At 42.0% G+C, this 13,478-nt stretch overlaps 1 protein-coding gene across 5 annotated transcripts in view; it reads left to right on the top strand.

Moving 5' to 3' along the window:
- GGPS1 (geranylgeranyl diphosphate synthase 1) overlaps positions 1–13,478 on the top strand; it is a 113,840-nt gene that overhangs the window by 37,119 nt on the left and 63,243 nt on the right. For 3 of the 5 annotated variants that reach the window (XM_029593840.1, XM_029593839.1, XM_029593841.1), the window contains one exon: positions 12,139–12,243. In XM_029593840.1, coding sequence (XP_029449700.1) covers positions 12,174–12,243 — 70 coding nt within the window. In that variant the 5' untranslated portion in view covers positions 12,139–12,173. The remainder of the gene's footprint in view (positions 1–12,138; positions 12,244–13,478) is intronic. The other 2 variants (XM_029593843.1, XM_029593842.1) reach the window with 1 other exon arrangement.

Genomic DNA, 13,478 nt, shown 5'->3' on the forward strand with positions numbered 1-13,478 from the left:
TCCAAGACACCATTCGCCTGGGCACGTCACCCAATCTCATAACACAGAATTACAGCACGTTACGCCACCTGAACCTCCAGGCCCTCTGACTGCCTGTATATTGAAAGACTGATACTACAACCACTCAACCTTTCAAATGGCGTATCTCAAGTCCTAGTAGCTTCACAAAAGCCTTCCACGTGAAAATCTTACCGTTCTAAATGGAAGAGATTTACCTTGTGGTGCACACAAAAGGGCTTGGATCCTTTCTTGCCCCACATAGTCTGTTGGATTATCTCTGGCACCTCTCGGAATCTGGTCTCCAGACATCTGAGTGCACCTTAGTGTCATCTCTGCTTACCATCAAGGAATAGGGGATGCCCTGATAATGGCTCAACCCCTGGTGAGTCGCTTCATGAGAGGCTTAGTACAACTTAAGCTTCCTCTACAGCCACCGGTCGTGGCATGGGACCTCAATGTCGTACTTGCACGGCTCATGCACACTCCTTTTGAGCCCTTGCACTCCTGTGAACTCAAGATACCTTACGTGGCAAGTTCTTTTCCTAGTAGCCATCACATTTGCTCGCAGAGTGAGTGAGTTATAGGCCCTTGTGACCTACTCACCCTATACAAGGTTCCTCCATGACCGAGTAGTTCTCTGCACTCACCCTAAATTCCTTCCTAAGATGGTAACTGATTTCCATTTAAATCAGTCCATAGTCTTGCCCACTTTCTTTCCAAAACCTCACGCTCACCCAGGTGAGCGAGCTCTCCACACTTTCGACTGTAAGCGTGCTCTTGCATTTTACTTAGACTGCACTATAGCCCACAGGAAGTCCACCCAACTCTCTTGATAAGAACAAACTTGGGAATGTGGTGGGCAAGTAAACACTGTCAAACTGGTTGGCAGACTGCATAGCATTCTGCTACCAGCAAGCAGGCCTTCCACTGCAGGGATGATTGAAAGCATACTCAGTCAGAGCAATGGCAACATCAGTAGCACACTACCGTTCAGTACAGATTGCTGATATCTGCAGGGCTGCGACATGGAGCTTTTTCCACACCTTTGCAGCTCACTACCACCTGGACAAGGCTGGACGACAGGATTCCATCTTTGGCCAGTCTGTCCTAAAAAAAACTTGTTTCCAGTGTAGGAACCCAACTCGTCCTACCTCAACCCGCTGTGAATTTCAGGCTGCCTCATCCTTGCCAACAGCACCCCAGTTGTTGTGCCTGTTGCACATGTTCGGTGCTGCTTGGCCTCATACTTATGACTCAGCCTGTAGCTTGCTATTCACCCATATGTGAGGACTAACATCCTCCTTGTCCTGGGAGAAAGGAGAGTTGCTTACCTGTAACAGGTGTTCTCCCAGGACAGCAGAATAGCCCTCACGAAACCCACCCCCCACCCCGCGGAGTTGGGTTCGCTTACGTTCTCTTTTATTTTTCGCTCGTACTTTTGTTACAAATGAGATTGAAGAGGGACCCCTGCTGGCTGCAGGGTTAGTGGCATGCTGGGCATGCTCAGTGTGCCAGTCAAAGTTCTAGAAACTGACAAAAATGTTCCATGACAGGGCTCCATCTGATGATGTCACCCATATGTGAGGACTAACCATCCTGCTGTCCTGGGAGAACACCTGTTACAGGTAAGCAATTCTGCATTTTCCATTGCCAAATCAACCCTTTGTAACTTCCTCCCACTCTGTGCATCATTTAAAAGATCCAAAAGAATTAAAAAAAAAACCCAAAACCCACTAAAAGTGCACTTATTTACAGCAGCTTTCCCAGTAGATAGTAGAGATGTGAATCGTGTGCCCGATCGTCTTAACGATTGGGTTCGGCTAGAGGGGAGGAAAAATCTGATCATGGGTGATGTGGGTGATGTGAATCGGAATTGGTTCCGATTCACATCGTTGTTTGTTTTTGTTTTTTTTAGTGAGGCCCGACCCTTTAAAATTAACCCCTTACCTTCCCCCACCCTCCCGAACCCCCCCAAAGCTTTTTACGAGTACCTGGTGGTCCAGTGGGAGCGCGGGGACCGATCTCCCGCTCTCGGTCCATCGGCGCCATTTTGGCTGCCACTCAATGGCGCTGATGGCCCGATTTAAAAAAAAAAAAAAAAAACCCACCCGACCCTTTAAAAACGACCCCTTAGCTTCCCCCACCCTCCCGAGCCCCCCAAAACATTTTAAATTTACCTGGTGGTCCCAGGAGCGATCTCCCATTCTCGGGCCGTCGGCTGCCACTCATAAAGATGGCGCCGATGGCCCTTTGCCCTTACCATGTGACAGGGTATCCGTGCCATTGGCCGGCTCCTGTCACATGGTAGGAGCACTGGATGGCCGGCGCCATCTTTTTAAATACGGCGGCGGCCATATTTAAAGATGGCGCCAGCCAGTGCTCCTACCATGTGACAGGGGCCGGCCAATGGCACGGATACCCTGTCATATGGTAAGGGCAAAGGGCCATCGGTGCCATCTTTATGAGTGGCAGCCGACGGCCTGAGAACGGGAGATCGCTCCCGGGACCACCACTAGACCACCAGGTAATTTTAAAATGTTTTGGGGGGATTGGGAGGGTGGGGGAAGCTAAGGGGTCATTTTTAAAGCGTCAGGTGGGTTGTTTTTTCTTATCGGGCCATCGGCGCCATTTTTGAGTGGCAGCCAAAATGGCGCCAATGGACTGAGAGCGGGAGATGGGTCCCCGCGCCCCCACTGGACCACCAGGTACTCGTAAAAAGCTTTGGTGGGGTTCGGGAGGGTGGGGGAAGGTAAGGGATTCGTTTTATAGGGTCGGGGTGGGTTTAGGGGTTTTTTTGGTGTGCCGGTTTTCCCCGCCCTCCCCCGATTTACGATTTTTCACAATAAATCGGGAGAATTTCTATTGTATCGTGACTCTTAACGATTTTTGACGATTTAAAATATATCTGATGATTGTTTTAAATGTCAAAAAACGATTCACATCCCTAGTAGATAGCTAGGTCCTTCCCTTTACTGACATCTAGACACCATGCTCCACGGGTGACCAACTCCCGGCTTTCCAGACATTTGATTTAACATAATTTTGTTTTTTTTAATGTTTTAATTATGTATGCATAGTTGGAACCCACCCTGAACTGTGGAGGGCACAGGATATATAAATACATTTAAGTAAATAACATTCTAGTAACTGTTCAGCCAGAGACCATGCACCAGAGCTCCTTTTGGAACCCTACAATTATAGGCTTTAACTCTGGCCTCTAGATATGGCCATTGGATTATGACTAAGAATCCTTAACCCCCCCAGCCACTTCCCTCCTACCTGCCTATCTGTAAGTGCTGCCTTGGCAGCTGCTCCAGCTGTCCTGAGAGAGGCAGAAGGCCTAAGCCAGGAATCAAACCCAGGTTCCTTTGCATGGCAGTGCACTGCACCAGCCCAGCAAATTTTATTTTTATTGTATCGTTAGGAACACATTGAATGCCTACCACTCTGCAAATGCAAACTTCCCTGTCAAATTCTCCTTCAGCTTGTAAATCTATTCTTGTAAAATTGTTCTTTATTAACATTGAATTGGTGAGAATCATTCAGATGTAAGCTATTCTGTTTACATTTTAAAGTATCCACCTCCTACTGGGATCCTACTATCTGTGCAAATGAGAGCTCAGTTATGTTTATTTATGATCCTCCTGGCAGCCTTCCTATATCTACCATGTGGAACTGACCTGAGAGAATTAATCACCCCCTGCAATGTGATGAGGCTATTTCTTGCTGCAGGTCAGCTCTGTACACCATGTTTCATATCCATGGAATACTTAGGGCAAAAATGGATTTTGCATAGTGGTCTCTGCTACACAAGAAGTCTGCATAGTAGCAAGTCAAAATTGTTTAGAATATTGCATATGATGTAGAATAACTGAATACACATTTTTCCTAGTCTGTCTTTGTCATTTTACTCCAATTTCTTTTGTTAACCTACTTTCCAAAAGAAAAGTAGGTTTATGAGCTTCCCATGTCAGTGTTTGTACTTAACTTTTGTGTTTGTCCGATTCATACCAAATTTTCAGTACATGTTAGGGGTCCAAGGACATCCTGATGTTTTGGGTTTTTTTTTTTAATCCATACATGCACACGTGTGTATATGGTCTAGAAAGCAGGTTTCATTAGTTCTCTGTGGAACAACTTGGGGGGTTTTTTTGTTTTGCTTTTTTAATATTTTGATTCTTGTTTCTCTTAAAACTGCTGCCATTGTTCTTGCTTAATCTGAAAGAATCAAGTTTTCTCTCTCTTCTTCACTGAGTCCTTTTTCTCTGGACTTCCCCCAAAACCAACCTGCCTCTGACATAGCCTTTCTCTCCTTTCTCCTCCTCATATCTCTGCAATCAGTTTTTGTGGGGTTTTTTTAGCCCAGCCTCCACAACCAAATGAGCCAACCTCTCAAAATGATTGGGAGCGCTACATTCAACACACATTATGACTCCCTGGTCACCGTGAAGACGTTTGCTCAACATTGGGGGTGCTCAAATACCCACAAAGATGGCACCTACCGTGTTTCTCCGATAATAAGACAGGTCTTATATTCTTTTTTTTATCTCCAAAATAATGGCTAGGGCTTATTTTCGGGGAAACACGGTACTAGGTGTCAACCATTTCTCCTACCATGTGACAGAAGCCAGCCAATGGCACAGAGAGCCTGTCACATAGAGCAAAGGTATATCACACCACAAATCAGAGGTCCTAAAGTCATTATCCAAACTTAATTATCATTTATTGACAAAATGTTTCTTATAAATACATTCGATTTGACTGTTCTTGTGTTACCTACTGGGACCCTTACCAAAACACTCTAAAATCACACTCATGCTTTACCCTTAAATACCTTCATTCATACCACACATATCTCTCATTCCCCACTCATTCTATACATAAAATATATAAAGTGCTAGAAATTCCTTTGCATCTAATGCAATTACAATACTAAATACATCATTTTTTAAATACTTGACACACTTATTCCCCATGTACTTTTAAACATATGTTAATTGCTCTTATACTACTGTAAATTGGTCTAATCCTGCTATGAATTGATATTGTCAGAGAGCCTTGTTTTGCCCTGGCACTTATGGCTTCTTCAGGGACGTGGTTTCTTTTAAAATCTAGCATACATATTCATACTCAATTGGTCCCTTACATGGTATTGTCATTTCGTATATCTGAAAAACAGTACATTTCATCATAACAACTCTATATCTCATATTGTTATATAATTGAAACATATACATTATATGTCAAACCACATAGTACCACAATAAACAATTACAACATTTAGATCATACCATCAACTTTCACAATCGCCCTCTTTATTTCTCACTCTATTCACATATCAGCTTAACTGTGGTCCTCGGGTCTTTCCAATATAGAACCGCTTCCAAACAATAGTGTGTGTGGCACTTCAATATACATATGCCTGCTTGACTGTCTTCAGGCATCTGCAGGACAACATAATAAATCCATAATTTCAACACAATATCCTACCTCAAATATCTGGTATTGTATGTATGACAAACACCTATTCAATGTCCATTTGAATATCAGGTAGGTTGAGGACTCACTACATTTCCCCCTACACCAATATTGCCCATCACTATCTTGACAAGTAATCCACATATTAAACTAAACCCCACATCACCTTTACTGAATACTATCAGTTCCCTCCTACACCCTCGACTTACATATTGTTAAAACACAAATCCACGTTATCAATTTCCAAGAATTGTTACCAACTTACTAAAACCAGCATATAAGCTTACAAACATTTTCCTCACTAAACACTACCAGTCATCAACATCTTTTTTTAGTTAGTCCACCACACTTTTGAGTAACTGAACACCAACAATAGAATGTGAACCACTCAAGGTAACGCACTTACCGTATTACACACTCTGACTCCATCTCAGAATCTTTCACAGCCGTGGTAGATTTCCCATGTTCAAACTCTTCCAGCGTTTCTTTCTGACGCACAGCCCCTGCATTTGTATTCCACAAGCACAACCTCCGAGTTTTTAACTTTGTTTCAAACCAATCAGCTGTGCTAATTGCCTGCTGACAGCAACATCTGGGACACTGCTTTCTCAAACTTTATAAACAAATGTGCTTGATTCAATATATCGATGTGCTGCTGTATGTTAACCCTTCCTCTTTGACTCCAACTCCACCTGCCTTATAATTCTTAAACCAATACCAAAAATTTGCTGTAACTGAACAAAACCTGCTATCTTCCTTCTAACCCAAAAATGAGACCATATATATTATTATTCAGTATAAAATGCATCCCATTCTACTGAATCATTTAACCCCGTAGGGGTTGTCGTATTCCAATTGTAAATATATCTTTGTTCCATTCTCCTTAATATTTTATTTCCTTGACCATGTTGTCTAATATCACACTGCTGGATGATGGTGAACTTTAATTGACTAATACTATGATTCATCTCGTGCCAATGGGCTACTAAAAGAGCTCCAATCTTCCCTGTTCTCAACCTACTTTTGTGCTCAATTCTTAATCTGATTTCTCTTTTAGTGTGGCCAATATATATTAAGCCACACGGGCAAATAATTGCATATATCACCATGTTTGTTCTACATGTATATCTGCTCCTAATAACAAAAGGCTATTTATCTGAACATGCTGTAAATGTTTTGATAACCAAAACATTTTCACAAACAGTACACTCACCACAAGAGTATTGCCCCAAGCTCCCTCCTCTCTGTTAATTTCTCTAGCAGTTAACATTGATCACAAATTAATGCCTTTTCTTCATTGCGAATATTGGCAACTCCTCAAATCCAGGTAATGTTTCAACCACAACCCAATGTTTTATGATTATGTGTTTAATGGTACTGGCTTTTGAAGAAAATGGAAGTGTACTTAGGGGTCTACTAATACGACTGCAAGGCATCACAATTAAAAGATTCTGCCTATTTGCATGTAGAGCTCTCTTAATACATTTATTGGGATATCCTCTCTTCTTAAATTTCTCTGCAAGCTTAACAGCACATTTTTTATATTCCTCAGTTGTGGCGCAAATCCACCTATATCGGAGAAACTGACTGATTGGTATACTTTGAGGTTTTTGGGGTGAAAGCTGTCGAAATGCAAAGTTGTGTTCTTGTCAATAGGTTTAACATATAGCGTAGTGTGTTAATTTGTTAAGCACCTGTATATTAATGTCTAAATATAGTAAATGAGTAAGACTTGATTGAAATGTAAATATTAGATTTTCATCACAAGAATTTATATAACATTCAAAGTTGTTCAATTCATTCCTATCTCCATTCCAAATCCAAAAAAGTCATCTATGTATCTTTTGTAAAAACCAACATGATGAAAAAACGGAGGTGTATATAGAAATTTATTCTCGTAATTACTAACAGAGGCATGCAACCGACAGAGCAAGGGGTGACCCCATAGGGATCCCTTTAATCTGCTTGAATAGCTTGTTTTGAAATTGGAAACAAATTGGAAATAAAACTGTTATAACAATATCCGCCAACTGCATATTGAACAAACTTTCTGCGCCCACTAATTAGTAATGTCTAAAGACACATTAATATAAAGTACCTCTGTTTGCGGTATATTTGTGTACAGCGAAGTTATATCTGCTGTCAGTAATCTGCTACTACCAGATATACATTGTACCTCTTCTATCATATTAACATAAAAACATGCCATACTGGGTCAGACCAAGGGTCCATCAAGCCCAGCATCCTGTTTCCAACAGTGGCCAATCCAGGCCATAAGAACCTGGCAAGTACCCAAAAACTAAGTCTATTCCATGTTACCGTTGCTAGTAATAGCAGTGGTTATTATCTAAGTCAACTTAATAGCAGGTAATGGACTTCTCTTTCAAGAACTTATCCAATCCTTTTTTAAACACAGCTATACTAACTGCACTAACCAAATCTTCTGGCAACAAATTCCAGAGTTTAATTGTGCGTTGAGTGAAAAAGAACTTTCTCCGATTAGTTTTAAATGTGCCACATGCTAACTTCATGGAGTGCCCCCTAGTCTTTCTATTATCCGAAAGAGTGAGTAACCGATTCACATCTACCCTTTCTAGCCTCTCATGATTTTAAACACCTCTATCATATCCCCCTTCAGCCGTCTCTTCTCCAAGCTGAAAAGTCCTAACCTCTTTAGTCTTTCCTCATAGGGGAGCTGTTCCATTCCCCTTATCATTTTGGTAGCCCTTCTCTGTACCTTCTCCATCGCAATTATATCTTTTTTGAGATGCGGCAACCAGAATTGTACACAGTATTCAAGGTGCGGTCTCACCATGGAGCGATACAGAGGCATTGACGTTTTCAGTTTTATTCACCATTCCCTTTCTAATAATTCCCAACATTCTGTTTGCTTTTTTGACTGCCGCAGCACACTGAACTGACTATTTCAAAGTGTTATCCACTATGACACCTAGATCTCTTTCTTGGGTAGTAGCACCTAATATGGAACCTAACATTGTGTAACTATAGCATGGGTTATTTTTCCCTGTATGCATCACCTTCCACTTGTCCACATTAAATTTCATCTGCCATTTTGATGCCCGATTTTCTAGTCTCACAAGGTCTTCCTGCAATTTATCACAATCTGCTTGTGATTTAACTACTCTGAACAATTTTGTATCATCTGCAAATTTGATTACCTCACTTGTCGTATTTCTTTCCAGATCATTTATAAATATATTGAAAAGTAAGGGTCCCAATACAGATCCCTGAGGCATTTCACTGCCCACACCCTTCCACTGAGAAAATTGTCCATTTAATCCTACTCTGTTTCCTGTCTTTTAGCCAGTTTGTAATCCATTAAAGGACATCGCCACTTATCCCATGACTTTTTATTTTTTCTAGAAGCCTCTCATGAGGAACTTTGTCAAATGCCTTCTGAAAATCCCAGTACACTACATCTACAGGTTCACCCTTATCCATATATTTATTTACTCCTTCAAAAAAGTGAAGCAGATTTGTGAGGCAAGACTTGCCTTGGGTAAATCCATGCTGACTTTGTTCCATTAAACCATGTCTTTCTATATGTTTTGTGATTTTTGATGTTTAGAATAATTTCCACTATTTTTCCTGGCACTGAAGTCAGGCTAACTGGTCTGTAGTTTCCCGGATCGCCCCTGGAGCCCTTTTTAAATATGGAGGTTAAATTAGCTATCCTCCAGTCTTCAGGTACAATGGATGATTTTAATGATGGGTTACAAATTTTTACTAATAGGTCTGAAATTTCATTTTTTAGTTCCTTCAGAACTCTGGGGTGTATACCATCCTGTCCAGGTGATTTACTACTCTTCAGTTTGTCAATCAGGTCTACCACATCTTCTAGGTTCACCGTGATTTGGTTCAGTCCATCTGAATCATTACCCATGAAAACCTTCTCCGGGACGGGTACCTCCCCAACATCCTATTCAGTAAACACCGAAGAAAAGAAGTCATTTAATCTTTCCGCGATCATCTAACGGTCCAACTGACTCCCTCACAGGCTTTCTGCTTCGGATATATTTTAAAAAGTTTACTGTGAATTTTTGCCTCTACGGCCAACTTCTTTTCAAATTCTCTCTTAGCCTGTCTTATCAATGTCTTACATTTAACTTGCCAATGTTTATGCGTTATCTTATTTTCTTCTGTTGGATCCTTCTTCCAGTTTTTGAATGACTATCTTTTGCTAAAATAGCTTCTTTCACCTCCCCTTTTAACCATGCCGGTAATCGTTTTGCCTTCTTTCCACCTTTCCTAATGTGTGGAATACATCTGGATTGTGCTTCTAGGATGGTATTTTTTTTTAACAATGACCACGCCTCTTGCACACTTTTTACTTTTGTAGCTGCTCCTTTCAGTTTTTTTCTAACTATTTTTCTCATTTTATCAAAGTTTCCCTTTTGAAAGTTTAGCACGAGAGCCGTGGATTTGCTTACTGTCTCCCTTCCAGTCATTAAATCAAATTTGATCATATTATGATCACTATTGCCAAGTGGCCCCACCACATTACCTTTCTCACCAAATCCTGTTCTCCACTGAGAATTAGATCTAAAATTGTTCCCTCTCTTGTCTGTTCCTGAACCAACTGCTCCATAAAGCTATCATTTATTCCATCCAGGAACTTTATCTCTCTAGCGTGTCACGATGATACATTTACCCAGTCAATATTGGGGTAATTGAAGTCTCCCATTATTACCGCACTACCAATTTGGTTAGCTTCCCTAATTTCTCTTAGCATTTCACTGTCAGTCTCACCATCTTGACCAGGAGATGGTAGTATACTCCTATCATTATAGTCTTCCCCGACACACAAGGGATTTCTACCCATAAAGATTAAATTCTGCATTTAGTCTCATGCAGGATGTTTATCCTGTTGGACTCCATGCCATCCTGGACATAAAGCACTACACCGCCTCCCGGGTGCTCCTCTCTGTCATTGCGATATAATTTGTAACCCGGTATAGCACTGTCCCATTGGTTGTCCTCCTTCCACCATGTCTCTGAGATGCCAATTAAGTCTGTCATCATTCACTGCTATACATTCTAATTCTCCCATCTTACTTCCTAGACTTCTGGCATTAGCATACAAACATTTCAAAGTTTGTTTTTTGTTTGTATTTTCATTCTGCTTTTTAATTGATAGGGATAAGTTAGAATTTTTTAGCTCAGGTGTGTTTTTAATTACAGGCACTTGGACTACTTTTCTTATTATTGGAAAATCACTGTCGGGATGCTCTAATTCTAATGCATCATTAGTATCCTTTGAAGATACCTCTCTCCGAACCATGCACTGCTGAGTGACTGTCTGCTTTCCCCTTTGTAGAATCTCGTACATATGACACCACATCTTTTACCAATGGTTATAGCATGTTGTCAAATTTCGCCGTTGCCTCAAAAACAGACCCTCTCCCTGAAACTATGGGTCTTCCCGGCGGTTTGTCTAGAGACTTATGAATTTTTGGTGCAAAGTAAATATAAGGTGTTTGAAAACACTCTATTTGAAGATATTTCTTTTCTTTTTTTGATATAATGTGATCTTTAAATGCTTGGTCTACAATAGAATTAACCTGACCCATGATCCGCAAGCCTGGGTCGTTGTCAATACCTTCATAAAACATGGAGCAAAGGGTCATCGGCCATTTTGATTACTGGCAGCCGACGGCCCGAGAGCGGGAGATTGCTCCCGGGACCCCCGCTGGACCACCAAGCAATTTCTGCAAGTTTTGGGGGGGGGGGGGGTGGTCGGGAGGGTGAGGGATGCAATGACGTAAAATTGAAGGGTTGGGGTGGATTGGGGGGGTTTACAAACCCGTCTGCCCCCCCTTCCCGGGTTTCAGGCCCCCCCCCCAGAGACTTTCGGTAAGTCTTGGGGGGGGGGGGTCTGGCAAGTCTTGAGTGGAATCGCGCGTCCACTTAAAAGCTAGGGCTTATATTTCAAGCCCTACTCCAAAACTCCTGAAAATCAAGCTAGGGCTTATTTTCAGGGTAGGGTTTATCTGGGAAACACGGTATGACCCTACAGCCTTCTCAGTAACTATATTTATTTTTTTCTTCCCCCTGCCCTCCATTATATTTCATGCGCCCCCCACCCCCAGTCTCCAAGGCCTCACTTCTTGTCCCAGTTCATATTCTCTCCCTCACCAGCCAACCCCTCCTGCCAACTTTATGGTTCTAGCCTTACATGGTATGGCTGCTGTAGTCCGTTTCTCATTCACCCCTTTTCTGGCCAGCTCTGCTCCATTCCATGGCAGAGTGTGCTGATAACATATCAGGTAAGCAGGGCCTCGTGAGGCACCATGGGGACAGAAAGGAGTTGGTAGTCATCCTCTTGGCAACAGGAAACAGCTGTGATTCTAGACCTTGTTCAGAGCAGACAAGAAGAGATTATATCATAGAATGACCTCTTTGAAGCTTCAGATAAAATCCTGAAAAGGGAGCCATGTTCTCCAACTTCTATTTCTTCCACAGGCTGTGATAGGTGGACTGCCACCTCTTGAACTACGCCCAAAACAAATCCTATTCATAGTAGCCAACAGGCAGAAGGTGTAAAGTTATACTACCTGGTAGAAGGGCTAGCATGAGGTTATGAAAATGTGTTTAAAAGGATCTTATATTCAGAGGAATGAACAAAATACTTTGTTTCAGCTACAGGTGGATTTCTTTGTCTCTGAAGACTGAAAATGGATGAAATAAAAGAAACATCTGAAAGAATTCTGTTAGAGCCCTACAAGTATTTACTTCAACTACCAGGTGACTTTTTCTGTTTAAAACTGATATTCAGTGCTCTTTCCCTAGGATTACTTAATACCAAGTATCTTCTCCAGAGACAGTTAAAAGGGGAGCTGCCATAAGATTGCATGTCTTGCACTAAAAAGCATATACAGAGAAACTGGAGGAGCCAAAGATTTAGAGGTCTATGTTCAGAGACAGTCCAGATAGCAAAGTTAGCCAGATAAACTTATCTGGCTAACTTTGTAGGCATATTCAATGATACAACTGCACAATTGAATATATCCGGTTAACTTTAGGGCAGATCTTTGACCAGATTTAGCTGGCTAAGTTAACTGGCTAACTTTGAATATCAGAGTTAGCCAGTTAACTTAGCCGGCTAACTCAACTCCTCCCAGTTATGGCCCCGGAACGCTCCCGATTTATCCAGCTAAATTCTAGGCAGCTAACTTATTAGCTGGCTAGAAATTAGCTGGATAAAGGCTGAATATAGCCGGGTTAGCCATTTTAAACTGATAACTTTTCAGTTATCAGTCTAAATGACTTTTGACTATTGACTTCTTACTCTTTAGAAGACAGGAATAGGAAAATATTTGAATGTTTGTCATATCTAGCAGGCTTGAATGAAGTACCAGAAGGAAGCATTTTCCATAAAATTTAAAAGCTTGGGACAAAAGGTGTTTCCCATCGATAGCAGGGCTGAATTAGCCATGCTGTTTGGGGAGCGCTGCGATCCCGGGTAGGCGGAGTTTCTCTTAGCTGATCAGAGTTTTGAACTCTGCATCTGCGCGGTCGTCTTCCCGCACGGTTCCCTCACCTCTTCAGTTTCTTTTTTTTCCGCAAGCCGTTCGCACGCGGGGTATTTTTCTCTTAGTGGTTTTTCTCTGACTAGATTTTTTTAGTCTAATATTTTTGGCGGTTTTTCTCAGAATTCTCATCCCAGATGGCTCCGAAGCAGTCTGGTTTCAAATATTGCCAATGTGGCAAAATTATGTCCAACACGGATGGACATAATTATTGCTACATTGCTTAGGCCCGGACCACAATCAAAAGTTGTGCCGGGACTGTGGCAGGATGTCTCCGAGGGTCCAACGACACCGGGCCACGAAGATGGAGAGGCTCCGCTTGGGCACTTCAGCCCCACCATCCTCCATCCATTCTTCGCCAGGACCGGCGAAGTCTGATAAGGCCCATCTGAAGCGGGCGTCCTCGCTGGGACCAGCGGGACTCGAGAGGCCCGAAAAACACTACAGGCC

The sequence above is a fragment of the Rhinatrema bivittatum genome, chromosome 3 (genome assembly GCF_901001135.1).
Source record: "Rhinatrema bivittatum chromosome 3, aRhiBiv1.1, whole genome shotgun sequence".
NCBI lineage: Eukaryota > Metazoa > Chordata > Amphibia > Gymnophiona > Rhinatrematidae > Rhinatrema > Rhinatrema bivittatum.